Consider the following 19,738-nt stretch of genomic DNA (forward strand, 5'->3'; position numbering starts at 1 on the left):
ACACATCACCTTGGCGTGACGTCCAAAGTATGCTTGCGTGTTTTACAAAGCTTTAGGCTAGGGTTGTTATACGTACAGATACAGGTGCTTTGTGTTGAAGTATTTCGCTTGCGCCTATATGTATTTGTGCATTCAAACCTTCTAGAAAAAAATAAAATGTGCTTCGTGTGTTTTGATGTTTTGGTATTCAGATATGAATTGATCTAAAATTTTGGGGTTTTGAGAATAATGCAAAACTCCGAATTTCGGAGAATTTGGGATTTACGAGAAATAAACTCCGATAAACGCCGAATTTCCGACAAAAATATCAACTCCGATAAACACACGCCGATTTTCAAGAAATATAAACAACGAAAACACGGAGCCCTATATACGTATATGATAGCTCCCCTGGGCTTCCACTCACTTATATGAAACTGAGTAGGGATGTCATGTACAGGTAGGGAGGGCAGTGAGTACCAGCAGAGACGTGCCACTATGAGGCAGCTTATACCAAGAAACAAATAATAATGGTACGATGGTGTAAAAGTAAATAAAATAAAATTAATAAATAAAATGTGACGTGGCTCAGCACGTGGTGCCACTGGACGCCACCATAGAAGTATAGTCTAAGACCGGAGGTGAGCTACGTAGATCGCCTTTCGGCGATATTGCATCGCTCAAGAAAGTCGTGAAAAGGAGGTATCTCCTCTAAAGCAACGAACGCCGAAGCACAAAACGACCACTAGATCCCGACTGAGTGTACAGGACGAGCAAGCACGAGATATGATGAAGGCAAATGGGTTGACCTGCAGAATACCTGACCTTCTTTTATAGAGGATTACACACACCTCTGCTCTTCGCCCTCTGTACTGGGCATTTAAAGAGACACTAGAGAGAACAGAAGATTTTTCTCGTACTAGAAAATTACAAGTTCACAATACCGAACGCACCACTTATACCGCCAGAAGACGCCTGGTAAGCGAGAAAATGGGCAAAATGAAAGTACAGCTGGCGACGTCGCCTTGAAATTCCCGCACTAGCTCGTCCTGACGTCATAGATTTTTACGGCGTCTGCTAGGACCTACGTAATCGTCTGTGGCTAAAAATGTTTTACATTGTGTTCTAAGAGACACAAAGTCTTAACATATAGCAAGTTTCAGAAAATTTCATTGAACCACTGTGGCCAAATTACGCAAAGACTTTGAAATTCCTGACGTCACTCTGACGTGCACTTGCTAAAGTTCCGGCGCCAAATTCAAACATGATACTTTGACCTTCATTTTCTCCTTTGATAATTAACCTATAACGGCGAAATTAATCACAATAGACTCCTGAATGAATAAGTAATCTGTCTAAAGTGACTTAATGCTTCACATTAGTGTCCATCTAAGCCACAGCTGACGCACAAGCACGCGGAAAGTATTACATATGTGTCTTCAGAAAAACAAATAGGTCCACGCGTGTGTTTGTATGTGTGCGCGTACATATACGCATGTAAAATGCAAAAATTTCGGGGTGGCGGTTCGCGTCCCCGAAACCAGCCCTGTGGTTACGCCACAGCTTCAACCGCTGTATACACAGCGAATAGGGAGCGAGTGACGCTATAATGTGTATGTTTAATTACCTTTTATCTTTCTTCAACACTTGTAAGCGCCTAATGACTTACATTGAGGTGCACTTGCCGTACTTGCAATGATAAACCCCCCAGAATCCAATGAGTCATTCAACCGAATACGTCCACCGTGCACTGATAAGTAGTGGCAGTTATTCTTCGTCACGCACATTCCGTGGGTTTTTATTGTATCAGCTAGATGTGCCAGTATTCGAAACTTTCTCATTACGAATCGAATTATCGAATAGCGTTCTATTCAGTTCTGTTCTTGAATCGAATAATGTATGTTCGAAATACCGAATATGTCTCGAATATTTCTCGAGAAATCTGCACCGACGGAAAGACCACAAAAGAACAAAACATTGAAATAGCGAGGGATCACTTTTCTTGTTTTTCTTGTTGAATTACCAAGCTGTATACAGTTCAACATTTCACACGGACTACCGAAGCTACATTGATCACAGGATGAAGACGTGTTGCCAAGGCGCGAGTGCGTCCTCAATCCACTATCATCATCATGAGGCATGATGTTGATTCATGAAATACTGTTTCATTTTTAGGTTAAACGCTGGGGACGGTGACAAAGCACGACGTTGAATACTGTAGTCACTGATGCATTTCAATCTACATTTACAAAAAGAAACATTGAGGACATTTGAGCAAGTCGCCTTCAAGAGTAGAACACGCTATAGCGCAATCGGGCGCGGACCGCATCGCCTTCTCATTCGCTGGGCAGGCTTCGCTTCTCGCTGCATGCCTCAACCATGCCGTGAGGAAACGAACGACTGTGCGCGTAACATCGGCCGTTTCAAACTATCCTAGAATGCATGCCTACTGCAAGTAAAGTTGCGAAGTGCCCACTACGCCGTAATTCATCATTTTGCGAACCAGCGAAGGGCCCACTACGCGTCTGTAAGGCAATACGCGCACCTACGCAGCCGCACACTTTGTTGATGCTATGGCCGATGATTATGATTAATTTAATTATCCTTGAGCCCTTTGTAATAGGCGGGCCTTCGAACCATCATTGCACATTTGAAGGCCTGAGTTCGCTTCTGGATCTGACCCATGATTTCATCGAGATTTTTCGCTCAAAACCAACGCCGCCGACGCTGACGCTGACACCGGAATTTCTGCGATACGGGCTCTTTAACGCTATCGCTTCAAAAAATATTGAATACTCTATAGTCGCTGCTGTATACAAGCTTACCTCAGTTTACATACTCGTGGTACTTTTCCTCGGCTAAACTTAACGGCGATGTTACTTTGTCGACGTTCTTCAACGTTTGTTTCGGCTAAAGTTCTGTGGAATTCTAGGTCTGTCTTGAATATCGTTGCCGTACTAACCGAAAACTATTCAAATAGCATTCGTATTCGATTCGGTATGATCACTATTCGATTCGTATTCGGTTCTGAAATTCACTATTCGCACACCCCTAGTATCAGCCTTTCCGTATAAAATAATTGCGGACAGTTTGCACTAAGTCGCGCAAAGCATAGCGCAGCGAAGCACGGGCCCATCGCCGCTCGTACTCCCCGTCGACCGACACGTCTACATTCGAGATGCGCGGCTTCTTCCTCGGGAGCACGCAGCCAGGCTTTGCGCGATGTCTCCGTCGGTGCTACTGCGCATGCGAGGCTTGGTTAGATGGTGCGGAATCTGGTCGCTAGACGACGCGATGCTTGCTGCCTCTTTCTTTCTATCTTTTTTTTTTCCTCTCTCTCTTTCGTTAATGTTCTCTCTGTCTCTCTTTCTTTTTCTTTCTGCATTTCTTTCTCTTTATTTCTCTCTTTCTCATTCTTTATATGCTATGCTATACTCTCTGCCCTCTTCATTTCCCTCCTCCTCACACTCACTTCCGTTTCCCACCCCCTTGCTACACTATATTATACAAGGCTATGATATGCTCTGCTAGCTTGCCTGGATAGCCGAGTGGTTAGGACGCTCGCCTTTGGATCGATGGTACGCGGGTTCGGATCCCGCCTCGTGAACAAGTTCTTTCGGCAAGAATTTTTCTTTTTACATTTCTTTCCGTCTCATTGTTTGTTTATTTATTTATTTCTCTCTCTCTCTCTTTCTGTACTCGTTCTCAGGGTTATTACAGGCCACGCCGCAGCGGTGAGTAGTGGGATATGCTCAAATTCTGTGGCACATACCCGTTCACGATGATAGTTTTCGGGCATGACAGACAGACAGACAGACAGACAGACAGACAGACAGACAGACAGACAGACAGACAGACAGACAGACAGACAACGAACTTTATTGGATCCTGAAGAGTTACTGACAGTACCCCCTAATGGGAGGCTGTTGTAACCGCTGGCCGTGCGTGCCCACGTGAGGACAGAACGCCGTGACGCTCCGCCCTTTCCTGGGCCCTCTGGATAGCCTGGACTTGCTTTCGGAGTGCCGCGCTTCTGATGGCCTCCTCCCATTCGGCTTCGCTGGAGAGAAGGTTTTTAGGCAACGCGGGACATCGCCAGAGCGTGTGAGCCACGGAACAAAAGGTTTCACTGTAGTCCGGGCAAGCAGGGTCAACGTCCGAGTACATCTTACTGAGGATTCCCCGCGACGGGAAAGACCCCGTCTGCGACATTCTCAGAGTAGCTGACTGAGCTCTGCTGAGCTTCGGGTGAGGAAGAGGATAGACTCTCCTGCCAAGTTGGTAATGCTTAGCGACTTCATTAAATGTGAGAAGTGGATCGTTCTGCTGAGTCCCTTCCAGCCCCTCCGGAGCCTCCAGACCGTCGCGGCGCGTGAGTTCTCGCGCACGATCGTGGGCCAGCTCGTTGAGGTTTGGGAAGCCCTCGAGGACGTTCTTCCCCATGTGTGCGGGAAGCCAAGTGATAAAATGAGAGCCGGGACAAGCCCTCGTCTCTAGTTTGGAGGCCGCCTCTCGAGTGAGTGAATAAACTTTATTACGAGATCCGGCTTGTTTGCGGTCCGGGCTAGGCCGCACAGGTAGACACCGGGAGACCTTCTCTCCCTATAGCCTCCCTGGCCTGCTGGATGGCCCATCTTTGGTCTTCGACCTCCGAGCTGAGCATCACTAGCCGCCACCGCTCCCGGAGGGCAGTTTTTTTTTTTTTTTTTTGCACTACTGCGCAAATTAGGATTGTGCACTTGCAGCTTGTGTCGAAACCCGTGAGCATATACACAAGAACCCTTGAATATTGCAAAGAACTGGCCGGCGTCTGTATAGGTATACGACTACGAGGCGCCGACCACCGTACATGCATATATTTTTTAAAAAATATTAGTAGTGCAGCGAGCCTCTAAAAAAAAGCCTGCTTTGACTGTCAGATATTTCGAGCTTTTGTACTGGCAAGAAAATATATCGTCGGTGAATCCTAGACATATACGTCACCTTCAGAGAGCTGCTTCGACAGGCATAAATTGACGATTTGGTGCGTGATGGGTGCCTGCTCCGTATATACTGTGTTGCGAGACTCACCTTTCTTGTTTGTGTTTTTTGACTCGGTGTCTCACGGTCGAGAAGCGCAGCGTGTACAAACACCCCGCGTGCATCGACATCTGACTGCGTCGTGGTGTGATAGTGGGAAGAATGAGAATTTTTCAAATAAAGAAAAAAAAAGCACCCGATATGACAAGCAGGCCGCACGAAATATGATAATTGCTACATTAATAAAGCAATTGAGAAGCACTTTAACGACCTGCAGAGACGTGTCGGTACAAGTTCAATCAAAGTAATTTTATATTGCACTTACATATTGCACTATATATACCGAGAGGCCCACGTTAGAGTAAGAAGCCGACTGAAGAGATGCGCGTCAAGTCCCGGGAAAGAAAAGCATAGAAAACCTTACTTAAAAAGAAAAAAAAAACTATGCGCTTGACGGCGTATAGTTATATGCTGCATTAAAGATATTTAGGCCGCCGTCTGTTGTTTCACTGCATATTCCCGTGGACAGTTGAGCCGGCAACCAGCGCTTCTGTAGAGTAGAACAGAAGGAGCTACACATAACCCGACTCGTCACACGAGTGCTGTTCTTTGCGCGGATTATTTTGTAAGACAGTCGCCGCCATGATCGGACTCGCCGAGAAAGCTTGGCTTTAAGATAATCGCAATAGCGCGTTGCTCGATAACCGCAAGGAGGAGAAAACAGGCGAGCGTAGTGTGTCTTCCACGCCATCTTCTGCGGTACTGCAGTGAAACGCATCAGGCGAGGCGAGCCAGGTGAAGACTGGGACGTCCCGTGCGCGGGCGCGTAGCAGCACGATCGGCCCCCTGGGATGAGGGCGTGATTTGCGGCGGCGGAGCACAATGGGCCGCCGTTTGGCGGCCGTGACGGACGGGGCTCGCGGGAGCCATCGGTCCTCCTGGCGCGCACGATCGCTCCCCATCTCCCTCGAAGGAGAGAACGGCGCCGGAGTATAGCGCGCATACGTGCGGCATCATGGAAGAAGCATCAATCGCAACGGCTTTCTTCCCCTCCTCCCCTACATGCCCCGGCAGCCGGATCATCGCTCTATACGTCGAGGCGGCTAATGAAAAAGCGCGTTTTGGCGCCGCTCCCGTTTACGACCGAGCAGATTGGGGAAAGTTTGCCGGCCAACGCGTTGCCCGCGACGCGCAATACTCGCAACGGTGGCCGTGCACACACTTTAGCCACTTTTTCATCCCCGGATTCTGCCACGGTTGCCAGGCTTCCAGGCCAGCAGCAGGGCAAACAGTCGCGAGCTCGCGAGTGGCGCGACCCTGCTTGGCGGCAAACAGTCGTAAAATCTGGTCCCCACTTTTTCTCCCAGCACACCGACAGCGGTCAGGAATTAAATAAGCCACGCGCGGTCGTATAGAGCAATGTGCGGTCTCATTTTATGCAGACTTTGGATAAGGGGTTGCGTGGCAGGGCTCTTCTGGCCGCGGGGACGCTGACTGCCTGCAGGGCTAGAAAGAATACGTTGATACGGGTGTGATGTAGGTTCTCGCAAGTGTCTGTTAACACATAGCACGTTGTAACTTTTAAGTGTGATAGGGTGACTGCTAATATGGAGATTTATAAGCGGTAGTGAAACTAACCTCGTGCTCTCCCGATTGGTCCCGCATTCAATAGAGTCCGAAAAGACTTTAGCGTTCAACGCATACACAGTGTTGCTGATCCTCTCGTTTGCAGTGTGTCGCTTCCGTTCACTGTTTATGAGTATATACCTCCAAAGCACGTGCGCGCATCATCGGATGAACAATAACTCCAGCAGTTTGCACGCGTGATCCGCACTTAACACCGACGGTATAACAACACTTACGGATTACCACGAGAGGATGCTTCATGTGTCTGGTGTCGCCGTTCATCGGAGGTGTATGACCGTCACCGAATATGCATATACTAAAGCTTTAATAGTATGGGTCGCACTGGGAAGATGCTCGCTTGCAAAGCACCAACACATGCGCCAACACATGCGCTGGAATATCATGAGAGATATAAGGTCGTTGAATTAGTTTCCATATTCTGTCACTTTTGTCAGTGAAATTCTTTTTTAACACGAAAGTGTTTTATGCCGGGGTCCACTAAAGGCGCGTTCACACTAGAGCGACACGACACCGACGCAGACACGAGGCAGACGCAGACGGTCGGCTGACGAGTCGCCCGCCGGCGATGTCGCCGGACCGTCTGGTCACACTAGGCCGACGACGACCCCGACGCCTCCAAAGACAGCATGTCGTAGTAGTGTAACATGATGGCAGACCAAAAACACCAGCAAAACGCATCGGGAGACTGGTCGTCGGCAGGTCGTCGGGAGGTCTGTGGCCGAGCGAAAATTTGCCCATGTCGTTTCTTCGAACGTCGAAGGGGGAGATCCCCCTCAACATCCTCGGGCATTCGACAATGGGCATCTCACGCACCCCTCCGACATCTTTGCTTCCTTTTGTCTGTCCGCAACCCCGTCCCCCGACGTCGGAAGGGGTGGCGGGGGCCGCGCCGCTACACCGAGGGGGACAGTGGTAGAGGAGGGAGGACGGCCTAAATGCGCAGCAGGTGGTCTCCCGTTTCCAACTTTTGCGCTCAAGTTTAGTCGGTGTCGGTGTGCGCGCCTTCTGTGTGACAAGAGAATCGGCCGACGAAAGGCTGGGAGCACGATAACACGCGGACGGCGTCTTTCACAGATGATCGGCCGACTGTTGGCGTCGTTTCAGTGCAAAATAGGACGACGACACGACAAAAGACACTCCCGGCGACAGACCGAAATCGGTGTCGTGTCGCTCTAGTGTAAACGCGCCTTAAGACTTCATTGACGTATTTCCGTCACGGAAATGAAGTCAAAAAAATTTACACGATCAGATGGCAAAAAAAAAAAGTTCCGTCAACGGGGATCGAACCCACGACCGTTCGGTCGGCAACAACAAATGCCGGGCACGCTATCCACTGCGCCATGGTCACTTCTTTTTTATTGTCTGCTCACAGACTCTAGAGGCTTTACAAACGCACTCTCCCGGTCGGCGGGGTGGTGTCGCCCTCTGGGAGCGGTAAAGTAAAGTAATTCGTCATTACTGTGGCCTCCGCGATTACCACCTGCAACGCGTTACACGTCCGTCCCATTCAGCGCGTTTCCAATAGAAGTCAATTTTGTCAATGCTTTAACACACCGCGAGGTGGCGATCTGAGCCCAAGCGTCGTAAAAGCGTCGGCCTTACTCATAGCCTCACGCTAACCCAAACCAAAAAATACCTCTTCGACGCGCGCCTGCCTCACCTGGCTGTAAAACCGCGTTCCGCGCTCGCCCCGAGAAAAATCGCGGCGGGGCTACCGGGGCGGCACGACGCGCTTTGCGTTTCCCTCTAGTACGGCCGTGGTGTTCAATCAGATTTTAAGGTGCTGCGGGATGGCGACCAAGTTCTGCGTCCAATATGCCACACTCTTGTGGCTATCACACCTCGTTCTCTGATTACGCTTTCACCGTTAACTACTACAGCTACCACAAGGGTTTGTTTAATCACTTAACATGGACTTTAGTCGTCGGGGTGAAGATGTACCATCAATCATCAAAGTGGGTGCATCCACGTTAAACGGCCGGTGCTATAGCTGCCAGACATCAGTATACATTGTACAAACTCTCTCATATCAATTTACAGTAAACATCCAGTTACTTCTGTAAGGGCACGATTTACTTTCGTGTTATTCCGATTCTTATGACAGAGGGATCAACCACCTTTTTTTTTTCTTACCTTCGTCCAACGCAAGCCTCAGTCAACGTATGCAGTTCTCTGCGCACACATGCGTCAGAGCACATTCTTCTTTTTTTTTTTTACAAACACACAGAACACGAAGTAATGAGCACAAATTGCATTTAGTTTCACAGACATCGAAAACAAAAACGTTATTACCCGATCAAACTGCGCACAGCACGGCCTATTTCTGAGGCACACGTTCGCGCACTGTCGGTTGTCCGCTGTCCCATGTAAAGAAACAGTGCTTGGAGGTCGCAAGTGGCCATCAAGTGGTCCGTAAACACACACAGCAACTTATAGTCCGTGGCACCATTCGTCCATGCACAGAGTAAGTGTCCCGCTGTCGGCCACGGCGCCATCTGGAAGGCGCGCATATTGTCCATTGCACGATGAGCCCCGTTGGCCTGTGCGTCCGTGGAGAACCGTATAGTTTCGTGCTGCTTGAAGAGGAATCTGGCAAAGCAGCCGTCCACTCGTCATAGTAGCCGTGACCTTTATTTCGGCTTGGCTATCGGCTTGACGTAAAATCCACAATAAATGAACGTTCGAAACACTTGAATACATGACAAAACAACACCCCAACTAACTTTTGAGAACTTAGGGCATTCGGTTGAACCCCCTTGCTAAAGCTAAATGCCGTAATAAGCACATCAGCTGTTACCAGGGCAATGTATCCTCGTAGCAACGAGTTTACTTTAAAAGAAAGCGCTTATTCGACCGAGCTCCAGTCAGTGTTCCACTCTTCACTCAACACCTTATTTCCCGGCCCCCTAAACAACCACTTCTCCTCTAGCTTCGATGTGTGACGAAGGAAGTCCGCGTACTTTCTACCCAACATTTCCATCACTACTCCCCAAGTGGCTTTGAAAGGCGACATCCGGAAACCCGTACGTACAACAGCGCCAGATTTCTCCCCTAGCAGTCCCCATACGAAACTGTACGTTGACGACGGCCGCCCGTGGCGGAGAGTGTATCCACGAGTGTGCGTGTCACTATGAGTAACCATCGGTGGGCGCCGCCGCCGCTGAGAAAGGCGGCAGCGTGGCGGTAGGAACGGGCTCTGCCTTGACCAGCTCTCGGTGCAGCATCTCCTCCTGTTTCTTGGCCTGCTTGCGATCCTTGGCGCGCCGGTTCTGGAACCAGATCTTGACCTGCCGCTCGCTTAGGCCCAGCATTGACGCCAGCTCCGCCTTGCGCCGAATGGTGATGTAGCGACTGTAGTGGAACTCCTTCTCCAGCTCCAGCCGCTGGTGGTCGCTGTACACGACGCGGTACTTGTCCTTGGTCCGTGTTTTGCCTGCGAAGAGAGAAATAAGCGATGCCATATGTAGCCATTACTGCCGAAGAAGAAACCAAAAGTCGCTATATATATATATATATATATATATATATATATATATATATATATATATATATATATATATATATATATATATATATATATATATATATATATAACACGGAGGCGTTGTCAACAGTGATATAAATATATATTTCCCAACAGTTTCGGGAGGGGACCTAGAGCTGTGCATGGGCCGTATTTCCAAGCCCGAGCCCGGCCCGGGCCCGCTGACTTTGTCGAAGGCCCGCCCGAGCCCGACGGCAAAGGGCTGCGAGCCCGCCCGGCCCGGCCCGAAGTACGAAAACACAATCCCGGGCCCGGCCCGGCCCGGCCCGGCTTTTTGAACGACATTTCAACGAGCAGGTAATGCATTTCTATATCGAGCGATTTTTTCACAGAATGAAGGCAATTTTTTTATTGTCCTTTTTACCGGGCTTGGCTGGCAGAGGAAAAACGGAACGCGAGACAGCCGGCGAGTCACATCCACTCTTCTTGCGTGCTGCCAGAGTTCGCGTAGAGTAGTTACGAGTAAAGGCCAAACCCCATATGCGCCAAAATGCACGCGACAGCGACGAGCAACGAAATGGGCCGTTCGCGCGATGTATCGCGTGCTCGAAATCGCGCGATCGCTCGGTTTTTTCACATTTGGAAACCATCGCTCATCACCCGGAAGTCACAAAACACCCGAACCGGATGTACATCAGCGACGTACTAAGCAATGTACTAAGCACATCAGCTGTACACCAACAAATAACGTAATAATTATCCACGTGCATATAAAAAGTACTGCGAGACAACGGTAAACGTTTTTATTTTATGCAAATATTTTATTTGCATTGCCTCATGCCAGCAACAATGGAGTTCGCTCGCCAAAGCCGTCACGAGTATGGGGTATGCCCATGCAAGCGTCAGCTTGCACGAAGGCGATCCACATCGGGTCGCTCGTCGCTGTCGCGTGCATTTTCACTCATATCGGATTTGGCTTTAAATCTATCGCGAACAGTCGGGTGGCGCCGTCACTAGCTCAGGTGGCGTTACTTCTCTGTTTGTCGGAGTGCAACAGAGGCAGTGCTTTACCTGCTCCCCTTTTGTTTAAAGTAGCGAATGGAAAGGAAAGCGGTAAAGGGCGGTCGCGGAAAACGCGCTGTATGCGTGCTGGAAAACAATTCCCGCTCATTCTCTATATTTCAGGCTTGAATCGGGCTTTGCGCCGGACCCGAGCCCGGCCCGATAAAACTCCAAGTAGCCCGAGCCCGGTCCAGGCCCGAGGTGAAAATACGTCGGCCCGCCCGAGCCCGGCCCGCGGGCCGGGTCGGGCTCGGGCTTTCGGGCTACCCGGAACCCGTGCACAGCTCTAAGGGGACCTCCCTTCCTCGGGGGATGAGTTAAAACTGACGTCGAAGTTAGAACTTGCTTTTTGCCGCGTCCCTCTCGCCTTCAAGGACATTTCAGAGAGTGGGGGAGATAGATTACGAAAAAAAGAAAAAAGAAAAAAAAAAGAAGAGAGAAGAACACCGACGAAGTCAGAAACCACGAGGCGAGGAAAAAAAAACTGTGTATGGCCTGGAGTAGTTGTAAGTGTTTACCGGTTCGCGTCGTGCGCCGGGCCACCCAAAATTGTCGTCGCGGAGGGCAGGATGAGGCACGTGAGGGAAGAGCGTCCCCTTAATGGGTCGGCTTTCCACCTTTCATCTCCGCCCGCTCCCTGTGAATAGCCTCAAAGTGGTAGGGGAGCGTAAGCACTTTACATTGTACAAGTAGTGAAAAGAAAATAATCAACAAAAAAAGAAGAAGAGAAGAAAAGCAAGAAAGTAAACGACACTGCACACGTACGAGCCAATCAAGAAACAGGATTGGTCCCAATTATGATTTCTTATTGCCAAATTCATTTTGGCTTATCTCTCGGAGGCAGGAGAGTCTTCCAGGGTCCTCATTGATACCGGCTGTTAATGTTCTAAATTTAAAAATAAAGTATGCCTCACGTTGTTCGCGCGCGCGCGTGTTTTGGAAACCGGACTGTAAAAGAGTTACGCTGATATTTTCAAAGCTGTGGTTTGGCAAGCGTAGATGTCGGGATAAGGGTAGCTTCGGCAGTGAAGTGGCGTGGTACCGGTGATTAACCGCAGGCGAAATGGCGTGTCCGTTTGGCCGATGTATTCTTGCCCGCAAGGTTTTGGGTGATGTTGAATTTGAGATCTGAAGAGCTTGCCTTTGATTCACGCGTTGTGACCATGTGTGGGCATACCTTGCAACGAGCTTTTCCGAAGGGGCGGCACCCTGGTTCAATTTTGGCGGGGTTTGTTTTTGCTCTGACAAGAATGTCCTTCAAGTTTTTATCCCTGCGGTACACCACGCGAGGTGGCTCCGCGAAGATGGAAGTCAGTCGTTTGCTTTGCCTGATTATGTTGAAATGGCGGGAAAGTATGTTGTTAACTTGTGGCACTGATGAGGAGTAAGTTAGTACAAGATTTGTTTGGGAAGTTGTTTTGGATACTGTTTTTGGCTCCTTAATTATGTCATTCCGGTTCACGTTGCGAGCACGTATACTATGGCATCGTCAATAATGTCTTCGGGATAATTTTGTTGTGATAGGGAATTCTTTAGGCATTCTGCGTGTTTGTCAAATTCCTGTATGTCGGCGCATATTCTTCGATACCGGTAGGCCTGGCAATATGGAATACCCGTCTTGCAATGTCTTGGATGGCTACTGTTGAAATGTAGGAACATTTGCCAGTCTGTAGGCTTTCTGTAAAGGTTTGTTGAAAGGCGTTCATTTTTTACCGAAACAGTGACGTCCAAGAAATTAATGCTAGTTTTGGAAATGCTATGCGTGAACTTAATCGATGGGTGGAGCTCGTTGAAATCCCATATGAACCGGTGAAGGCTCCCCTCATCGTGGTTTTTTATATTAATAAATATGTCGTCCAAGAATGTTCTGTAATACAAAGGTTTCAAGGCGCGCCCCTCAATAAATGGGATTTCAAGAGATGCCATAAAGGTGCTCGCAAAGTTCGGGGCCATTTTTGTGCCCATTGCAGTGCCACTGACCTGAAGGAAGCGCTTGCCATTAAACTCAAAATGGTTATGGTTTAGTACAAGATCGAGAAGTTTAGACAGTACCTCGCCACTTACACCGGCCGATGAGTCAAACTTCTCATACTCAGAAACCGTAGCCCCAATTCCGTCGCGGTGGGGTATGTTAGTGTACAGTGAGCAGACGTCCATGGTCACCAGGAAGCTATCAACTGGGATGTTGAGACTAGAGGTTTCGCGGATGAAATGGTTTGTGTCCTTTAGATAAGAGGGAAAAGTCGGTGGGATGTCTTTTATCAGGGAATTAATGAATTCTGATATATTTTCTGTTGATGTACTGGATACTATCGGACGTCCCGGATTGCCTGCTTTGTGTATTTTAGGGAGTAGATAGAAGCAACCGGGAACAGAATGGGCCGGCAACATCGCTTTTAGCATTTTGCTGGTAATTTTCCCGTCCCGGCGGAGATTATTTAGCGTTGCTTTTATCTCACTCTCAAATTCGGGAGTCGGGCCTTTTGGAAGTTCTTTGTAGAAGTTTGTGTCTGATAACTGCCGTTCCCCTTCTTTTAGGTAATCCAACGTGTTTAGAATTACTTTGCAACCCCCTTTATCAGCAGGCTTGACGCTAATGTCGGCGTTTCTTCGGAGTTCATCGAGTGCTTTTTGTTCTGATTTTGATAGGTTGTTGCGAGATGACCGACTTTTTTTCGTACGCTCTGATTATATCTTTTTGGACAGCGGATATATACATATCAAGGTGTTTGTCCCTCTGCTCACTTGGACACCACGATTTTTCACCACCAGTCAATCTATTCTCGCCTGAACTGTCTTTCACTCATATATATATATATATATATATATATATATATATATCCTCCCGTCCACTTTCTCTATCTCTAACGTCCTCTATCTCTAACAAAGATAAACGAGCCCTTGAAAAATCATCTGCTTTCCTTCATTCATAGCTAGGGTCTCGTGCTGGCAGACTTAATGCCTTCAGGTAGTATGCGAGGGATTATTGGTCAGCTGCCAACTCGTATAAAGATCACGTGCTACGTGACGCCATCAGGCAAAAAAAGAGTGTTCCACACTCGCCGCCATGGCTGCGATCGGCGCTGACTAACACTCCTAGGTTTAAATCAACATATATACCCCAGAAAGTGGACGGGAGGATGACCGCCGCCGTAGCTCAGTGGTAGAGCATCGGACGCGTTATTCGAAGGTCGCAGGTTCGGTCCCTGCCGGCGGCAAGTCATCTTTTCGTGCACTTTACTTTCTTCACATTTATATTCTAAATACTACAGATAACACCCCCTGTACTTTCTTTGGCGTTATTGTCTGTTAGTTCTCATTAATATTGTGTCTAACAAAGATAAACGAGCCCTTGAAAAATCATCTGCTTTCCTTCATTCATAGCTAGGGTCTCGTACTGGCAGACTTAATGCCTTCAGGTAGTATGCGAGGGATTATTGGTCAGCTGCCAACTCGTATAAAGATCACGTGCTACGTGACGCCATCAGGCAAAAAAAGAGTGTTCCACACTCGCCGCCATGGCTGCGATTGGCGCTGACTAACACTCCTAGGTTTAAATCAACATATATACCCCAGAAAGTGGACGGGAGGATGACCGCCGCTGTAGCTCATTGGTAGAGCATCGGACGCGTTATTCGAAGGTCGCAGGTTCGGTCCCTGCCGGCGGCAAGTCATCTTTTCGTCCACTTTACTTTCTTCACATTTATATTCTAAATACTACAGATAACACCCCCTGTACTTTCTTTGGCGTTATTGTCTGTTAGTTCTCATATATATATATATATATATATATATATATATATATATATATATATATATATATATATATATATATATATATACACACACAGTCATCTCCTGTTTACCTACAGCACAATCCACTTAGGAAGACAGGTCTTTCTCGGGTTATTGTCAATTACTCATGGTACGCGTCAGCTGGCACCGTCGTATGACTGTCAATGTTCTAACCTTATCACTCCATCAAGCCCACTATTTCCTTCAACTGTGTCTCTCATTGGCATCCGCTTATTGTCGTCACAGATTGATTGATTGATTGATTGATTGATTGATTGATTGATTCTCTATACGATATACCATCCGTGTAAATGGATCGCCTCTAGTAAGAATAGAAGTGCGAAAGCGTGCTTCTCCTCATAAATACGCCTGCTGCGGCAAAGCCGTCTATTTAATTTTATACTAAACAGTTTTTCAGAATTTAAACAGCGTTGAACACGGTTCGTGACAAAACGTATGACACAGCACAAACACCATAATGTGGCGTTATGCATTAATTTTGCTCACAACAGGTATCAGGACGTGTTGTTCAAAATGGCGCCCCACTCACGGAAATGTTCATGTGCAAGCGTGCGCGTGTGTATTGCACCGTGGAAGAAGTTCAGGGAAAAAGATAGGAGCTTTTGGTTTAGTTAGTCTGATCTTGTAGACCAAGCGCATAATTAACCGACGTGAACACAGGAAGACCGTCACACAAGCACTGAGCGTAAAGTGTGCAAGAAGTTCGTCAAAACAAATTTTTAAAAAATACGACAGGCCTGCGCGGAAAGCGCAGCACAGTCACAGCGAAAGCTCGAAGAGCGGCATTTCTAGAGCCCGTTATAAACTCTCTTGTGGCTACTAATACAACTACACTATCAACGTACCCACTACGCCACAAACGATAATTTTTGTGAAGTTGGACGCACCCACCACGACATTACTCGTCATTCTGCGGAGAAGCGAGGTGCCGTCTTTAAGGCATTATGTGCAGTTTCTTGATGCGACGACTGATGACGACGAAGAATTATGACTGAGCCTTTTGTAATGGGTTGGAAGCTTTAAATGACCCACTGGTTACGTACTTCGCATTGTGTAACGCCCGGTCGTTATTTCATTCTCCCACCGCACTTTATAACATACGCTAACGTGAGAAAGAGATAGAGAAAGGTGATTAACTTTATTGAGTTTCCGAGAAAATGGATCATGGGAGCCTTATGGGCTTCCTTGCCAACCAATAGAAGTGCACTTGCGCGGAACCCACTACGCTATAAATCATATTTTTTGTGAAGGAAGGAAGCAGCCACTGCTTCCTTCCTAAACAGTCGTTATGTTTTATGTTGGGATGCTTCCTTCTATGGACACGTCATTCTGCGCAGAACCGTAGTATCTGCTAAACACCTGTAAGGCATTATGCGTACTTTGTTGATGATGTGGCTAATGACGATGAAGAATTATGGCAGATCTCTTTGTAATGGGTTGGAAGCATTCAACAACTCGCTTGTTGCGCAATTCGCATTGTGTGACGCCTGGTTACAGAATTCGCATTGTGTGACACTTGGTTGTTATTTTACTTTTCTGCCACGCTACATTACATATGTTAATGTGGCTCCTTCCCGACATGAAGACTGTATAGGGTCTTTTTGCAAGGCAGTTTCAAGCACCGGCATGGCTCAGAGGTTGAATACTGGGCTCCCACGCAGAGGGCCCAGGTTCGAACCTCGTTCCATCCTGGAATGTTTTTCTTATTTCGTTTTTTTTTTCGAGCGATAGTGGTTACGGACACCGGCGGCGACGGCGGCGGCGGCGGCGGACAACTACGGCGCCAAAAACGGCCGGTGAAATGATCTCATAACAGCTTTCGCTGTAAAAAAGCGCTGCCATTTTTGCTTTGAAAAGACACGTAATATTCCAGAGCCATAACATGGAGGGATTCACATCGTTGATCTATTTAGATACATAGAAGAATGAAGGCCTTTAGCGATTTCCACACGCCCCTATCTTGCGCAAGCTAACATTATTTTATGAACACCTGCAAAATTGATAATCAGATTCAAATCAAATCAAATGAAATCTTTATTTTGCATATTATGGTTACAGCGTTTTAAGGATATAGAGAAGAGAGTCCCAAGGTCAGAAAACCGTACCGGGACCCTCTAACTAACTTCTTACGTTATAATTGGACGGCGTTTCTGAACGCCGTAGAACGGGCAAGCATAACGAAATGGGGTAGAAGACACATCGCTGTGAAATAATCCCCTTATCCTGTCCCTGTTTCTCATATTGTGCTCCTATAGTGCTTTGATGGCAGGGTCGTGAAGCCTGCACAACGCCAAAGCACGGAATCGAATCACTCTCGTGGGACTATGGGGTGGTTATCCGATGCGTACTACACGTGGACGGATCTGGGATATTTTTTTTTCTCGACGCATAGCAGCTACTATAAAAAACGCGCAGAAGGTTGAAGGACACGTGTCAGTGGCGTAGCCAGAACTTTTTTCAGGCGTGGGGGTACGGGTGTTTGTATGTGCGCGTGTATATGCACACATGCAAAATTAGAAAATTGCGGGGAATGGTTGACACCCCCCCCCTGCTACGCCAGCGACACGTGTGTATATCGCACAGCTATCACGAAGACACAGTAATTCCGGTGCGTTTAATTAACGTTGTTTGACGACGCACATGGTTCGCGTAACGTACATGACTCATCGAGGAGGGGTTGCGGAGGGGCGGGAGGGATGTGAGACATCTTTCAATAAAAACAGTAAATGTGGCACACTTCCTTCGCCAAATAGAGACAATTAAGTGTAGGAAACGGCCTGACGATGACGATTCGACAATGGTAACGTATACAGTCAGAATGGATGACCAGACAAACATACCGAACCCAGCTTGAAGTGTTTAACGGTGTCGTAGTATGAACAAAAGACAAAAACAAAAAGAGAAAGACGAAAAAAATTCGGCAGATCCCACGCGTTGTGGGAATCGGTTTCATGCGAAGCAGACAGCGAGCACTTTGAGCCAAGCGTTGCGAGGTGGATCGACGTGTTTTTGTAATTGCAGTAGCTGTATGCACATCGTGGGCTTACCAAGAACGTCGACAACTCTCGCGGTTAAAGGGTAACTTATGGTGCGACGTAACGTCAGGCCTCACGTTAGAGTACATACGTCAGTATTATCGAAACTAAGTGCACTTTATGGTGCAATCATGTGAATATGATACGTAACGTTCATTGATGTATTCCTCCGGGGTCGAGCAATGCTTCAATATAGCTTGCTGAATCATAGTAATAAAAATGTAATGTTTATTAGACTGCTATAAAAGCGGAGCCAACACTGAAACCACAGCTGACGTTAATCTAATATGACGCGTGTATCATAGGAGTACATATGTAGTGTTTATTGCTTTCTTGTAAAATTAGATAGCGAGCACCGCAACCACAATTGACGTTGCACCTACATTAAGCCTGCACAGGCTGTTTTTCCAAACCAGTTTATAGACCTGGCGTGGCTCTAGAACACCTGACTACCTCGCAGAATGCTCGGGTTAGATTCATGCTGGGATCCTAATTTTATTTATTCTTTCCATTCGTCGGGTCAACGCTGCCGATGTCGGTTTTTCTTAACGCTCTCGCATTTAAATTACCAATGTCTGTTCTTACCAACGTACGACGTACGCGACAGGATTTTCATGTTATTCATGTCACGACTTCACAGTCATATTCGTCAAATCATTTTATCCTCCCATGCCAATTTTGGTCTACACCAAGTTAGTCTTGATCGGGCACGAAGCGTATAGGTGAAGAGGCGGGCTCGTGCTGTCAGTCGAATTTCCTTAGATTCTTGGTTTTGAAGAACGTTAATTTCGCCTTTAGTTTCTCATCTTTAATTCTGGGCTATTACGTGTCATAAACCACTATATATGGTTACATTGGCACAGCGTGGCTGGAGCATGGTGTTCTCCCACCGTGGCTGGGGGTTATGGGTCAATTTAGACCACCTTAGGTTGTTTAACATGCACCTAAATCTGCGGGTGAACATGTGTTCTTGCATCCCATCGGAATGCGGCCGCCGTGGCTGGGGTTCGCCCATAGTTGGCATTTGTACCGTATGGCACCGTCACCAGCCCGCAGCAGCAGCATAATCTTATGTGAGCTGCAGGACGTAGGCTTCGCCTAATGATTTCCAACGCCACATGTCTTGCGCGCGCAGATTCCATTTTATGCCTGAAAATTTCGTCGCTCCACGTAAGTCTTCGCCGTCCTCGGCCGCGCTTCCATCCATTGCATGACATAATTACGACTAAATATAGACAGCCTGTGTGGTTGTTAGTGTTTCCTTTCAGCCTCCTAATAAAAATAGTTGGGATTTCACGTCCCAAGACCACAATATGATTATGAGAGACGCCGTGCTCCGGAAGTTTAGACCACCTGGGGTACTTTAACTTGTGCCTAAATCTAAGCAGACAGGCCTCTATCATTTCGCCTCCATCGAAATTCCGCCGGCATGGCCGGGATTCGATCCCGCGACCTTCGGGTCAGTAGCCAAGCGCCATAACCACTAAGCCACCGGGACGGGTCCTTTCGCTGTCCTCGTTTTTTCCTTTAGCGGGAAACGTGTCATGCGGTACGCGGTTCCTCGGTCGCAAGCGCGCGAGGCTTACCCGCTTCGTCCAATAGCGGGATGGCAAAACAGACGGTGTTGAAGGCACATCGGGCGGCTGCATCCGCTCGGTCATATCCGTGGATTCGGCGGCCGTGGCACAGCGCATAT

General features: G+C 47.7%; 1 protein-coding gene across 2 annotated transcripts in view; it reads right to left on the minus strand.

The window, feature by feature from the left end:
- Positions 1 to 8,918: 8,918 nt before the first annotated feature.
- Positions 8,919 to 19,738, minus strand: part of LOC119382804 (homeobox protein CDX-1) — a 39,594-nt gene continuing 28,774 nt past the window's right edge. The window contains exons 2-3 of one of the 2 annotated variants that reach the window (XM_037650663.2): positions 19,629 to 19,685; positions 8,919 to 10,078 (exon numbers count right to left, since the gene is read on the minus strand). In XM_037650663.2, coding sequence (XP_037506591.1) covers positions 9,774 to 10,078; positions 19,629 to 19,685 — 362 coding nt within the window. In that variant the 3' untranslated portion in view covers positions 8,919 to 9,773. The remainder of the gene's footprint in view (positions 10,079 to 19,628; positions 19,686 to 19,738) is intronic. The other variant, XM_037650664.2, reaches the window with a different exon arrangement.

The sequence above is a fragment of the Rhipicephalus sanguineus genome, chromosome 2 (genome assembly GCF_013339695.2).
Source record: "Rhipicephalus sanguineus isolate Rsan-2018 chromosome 2, BIME_Rsan_1.4, whole genome shotgun sequence".
NCBI classification, from domain to species: Eukaryota; Metazoa; Arthropoda; class Arachnida; order Ixodida; family Ixodidae; genus Rhipicephalus; species Rhipicephalus sanguineus.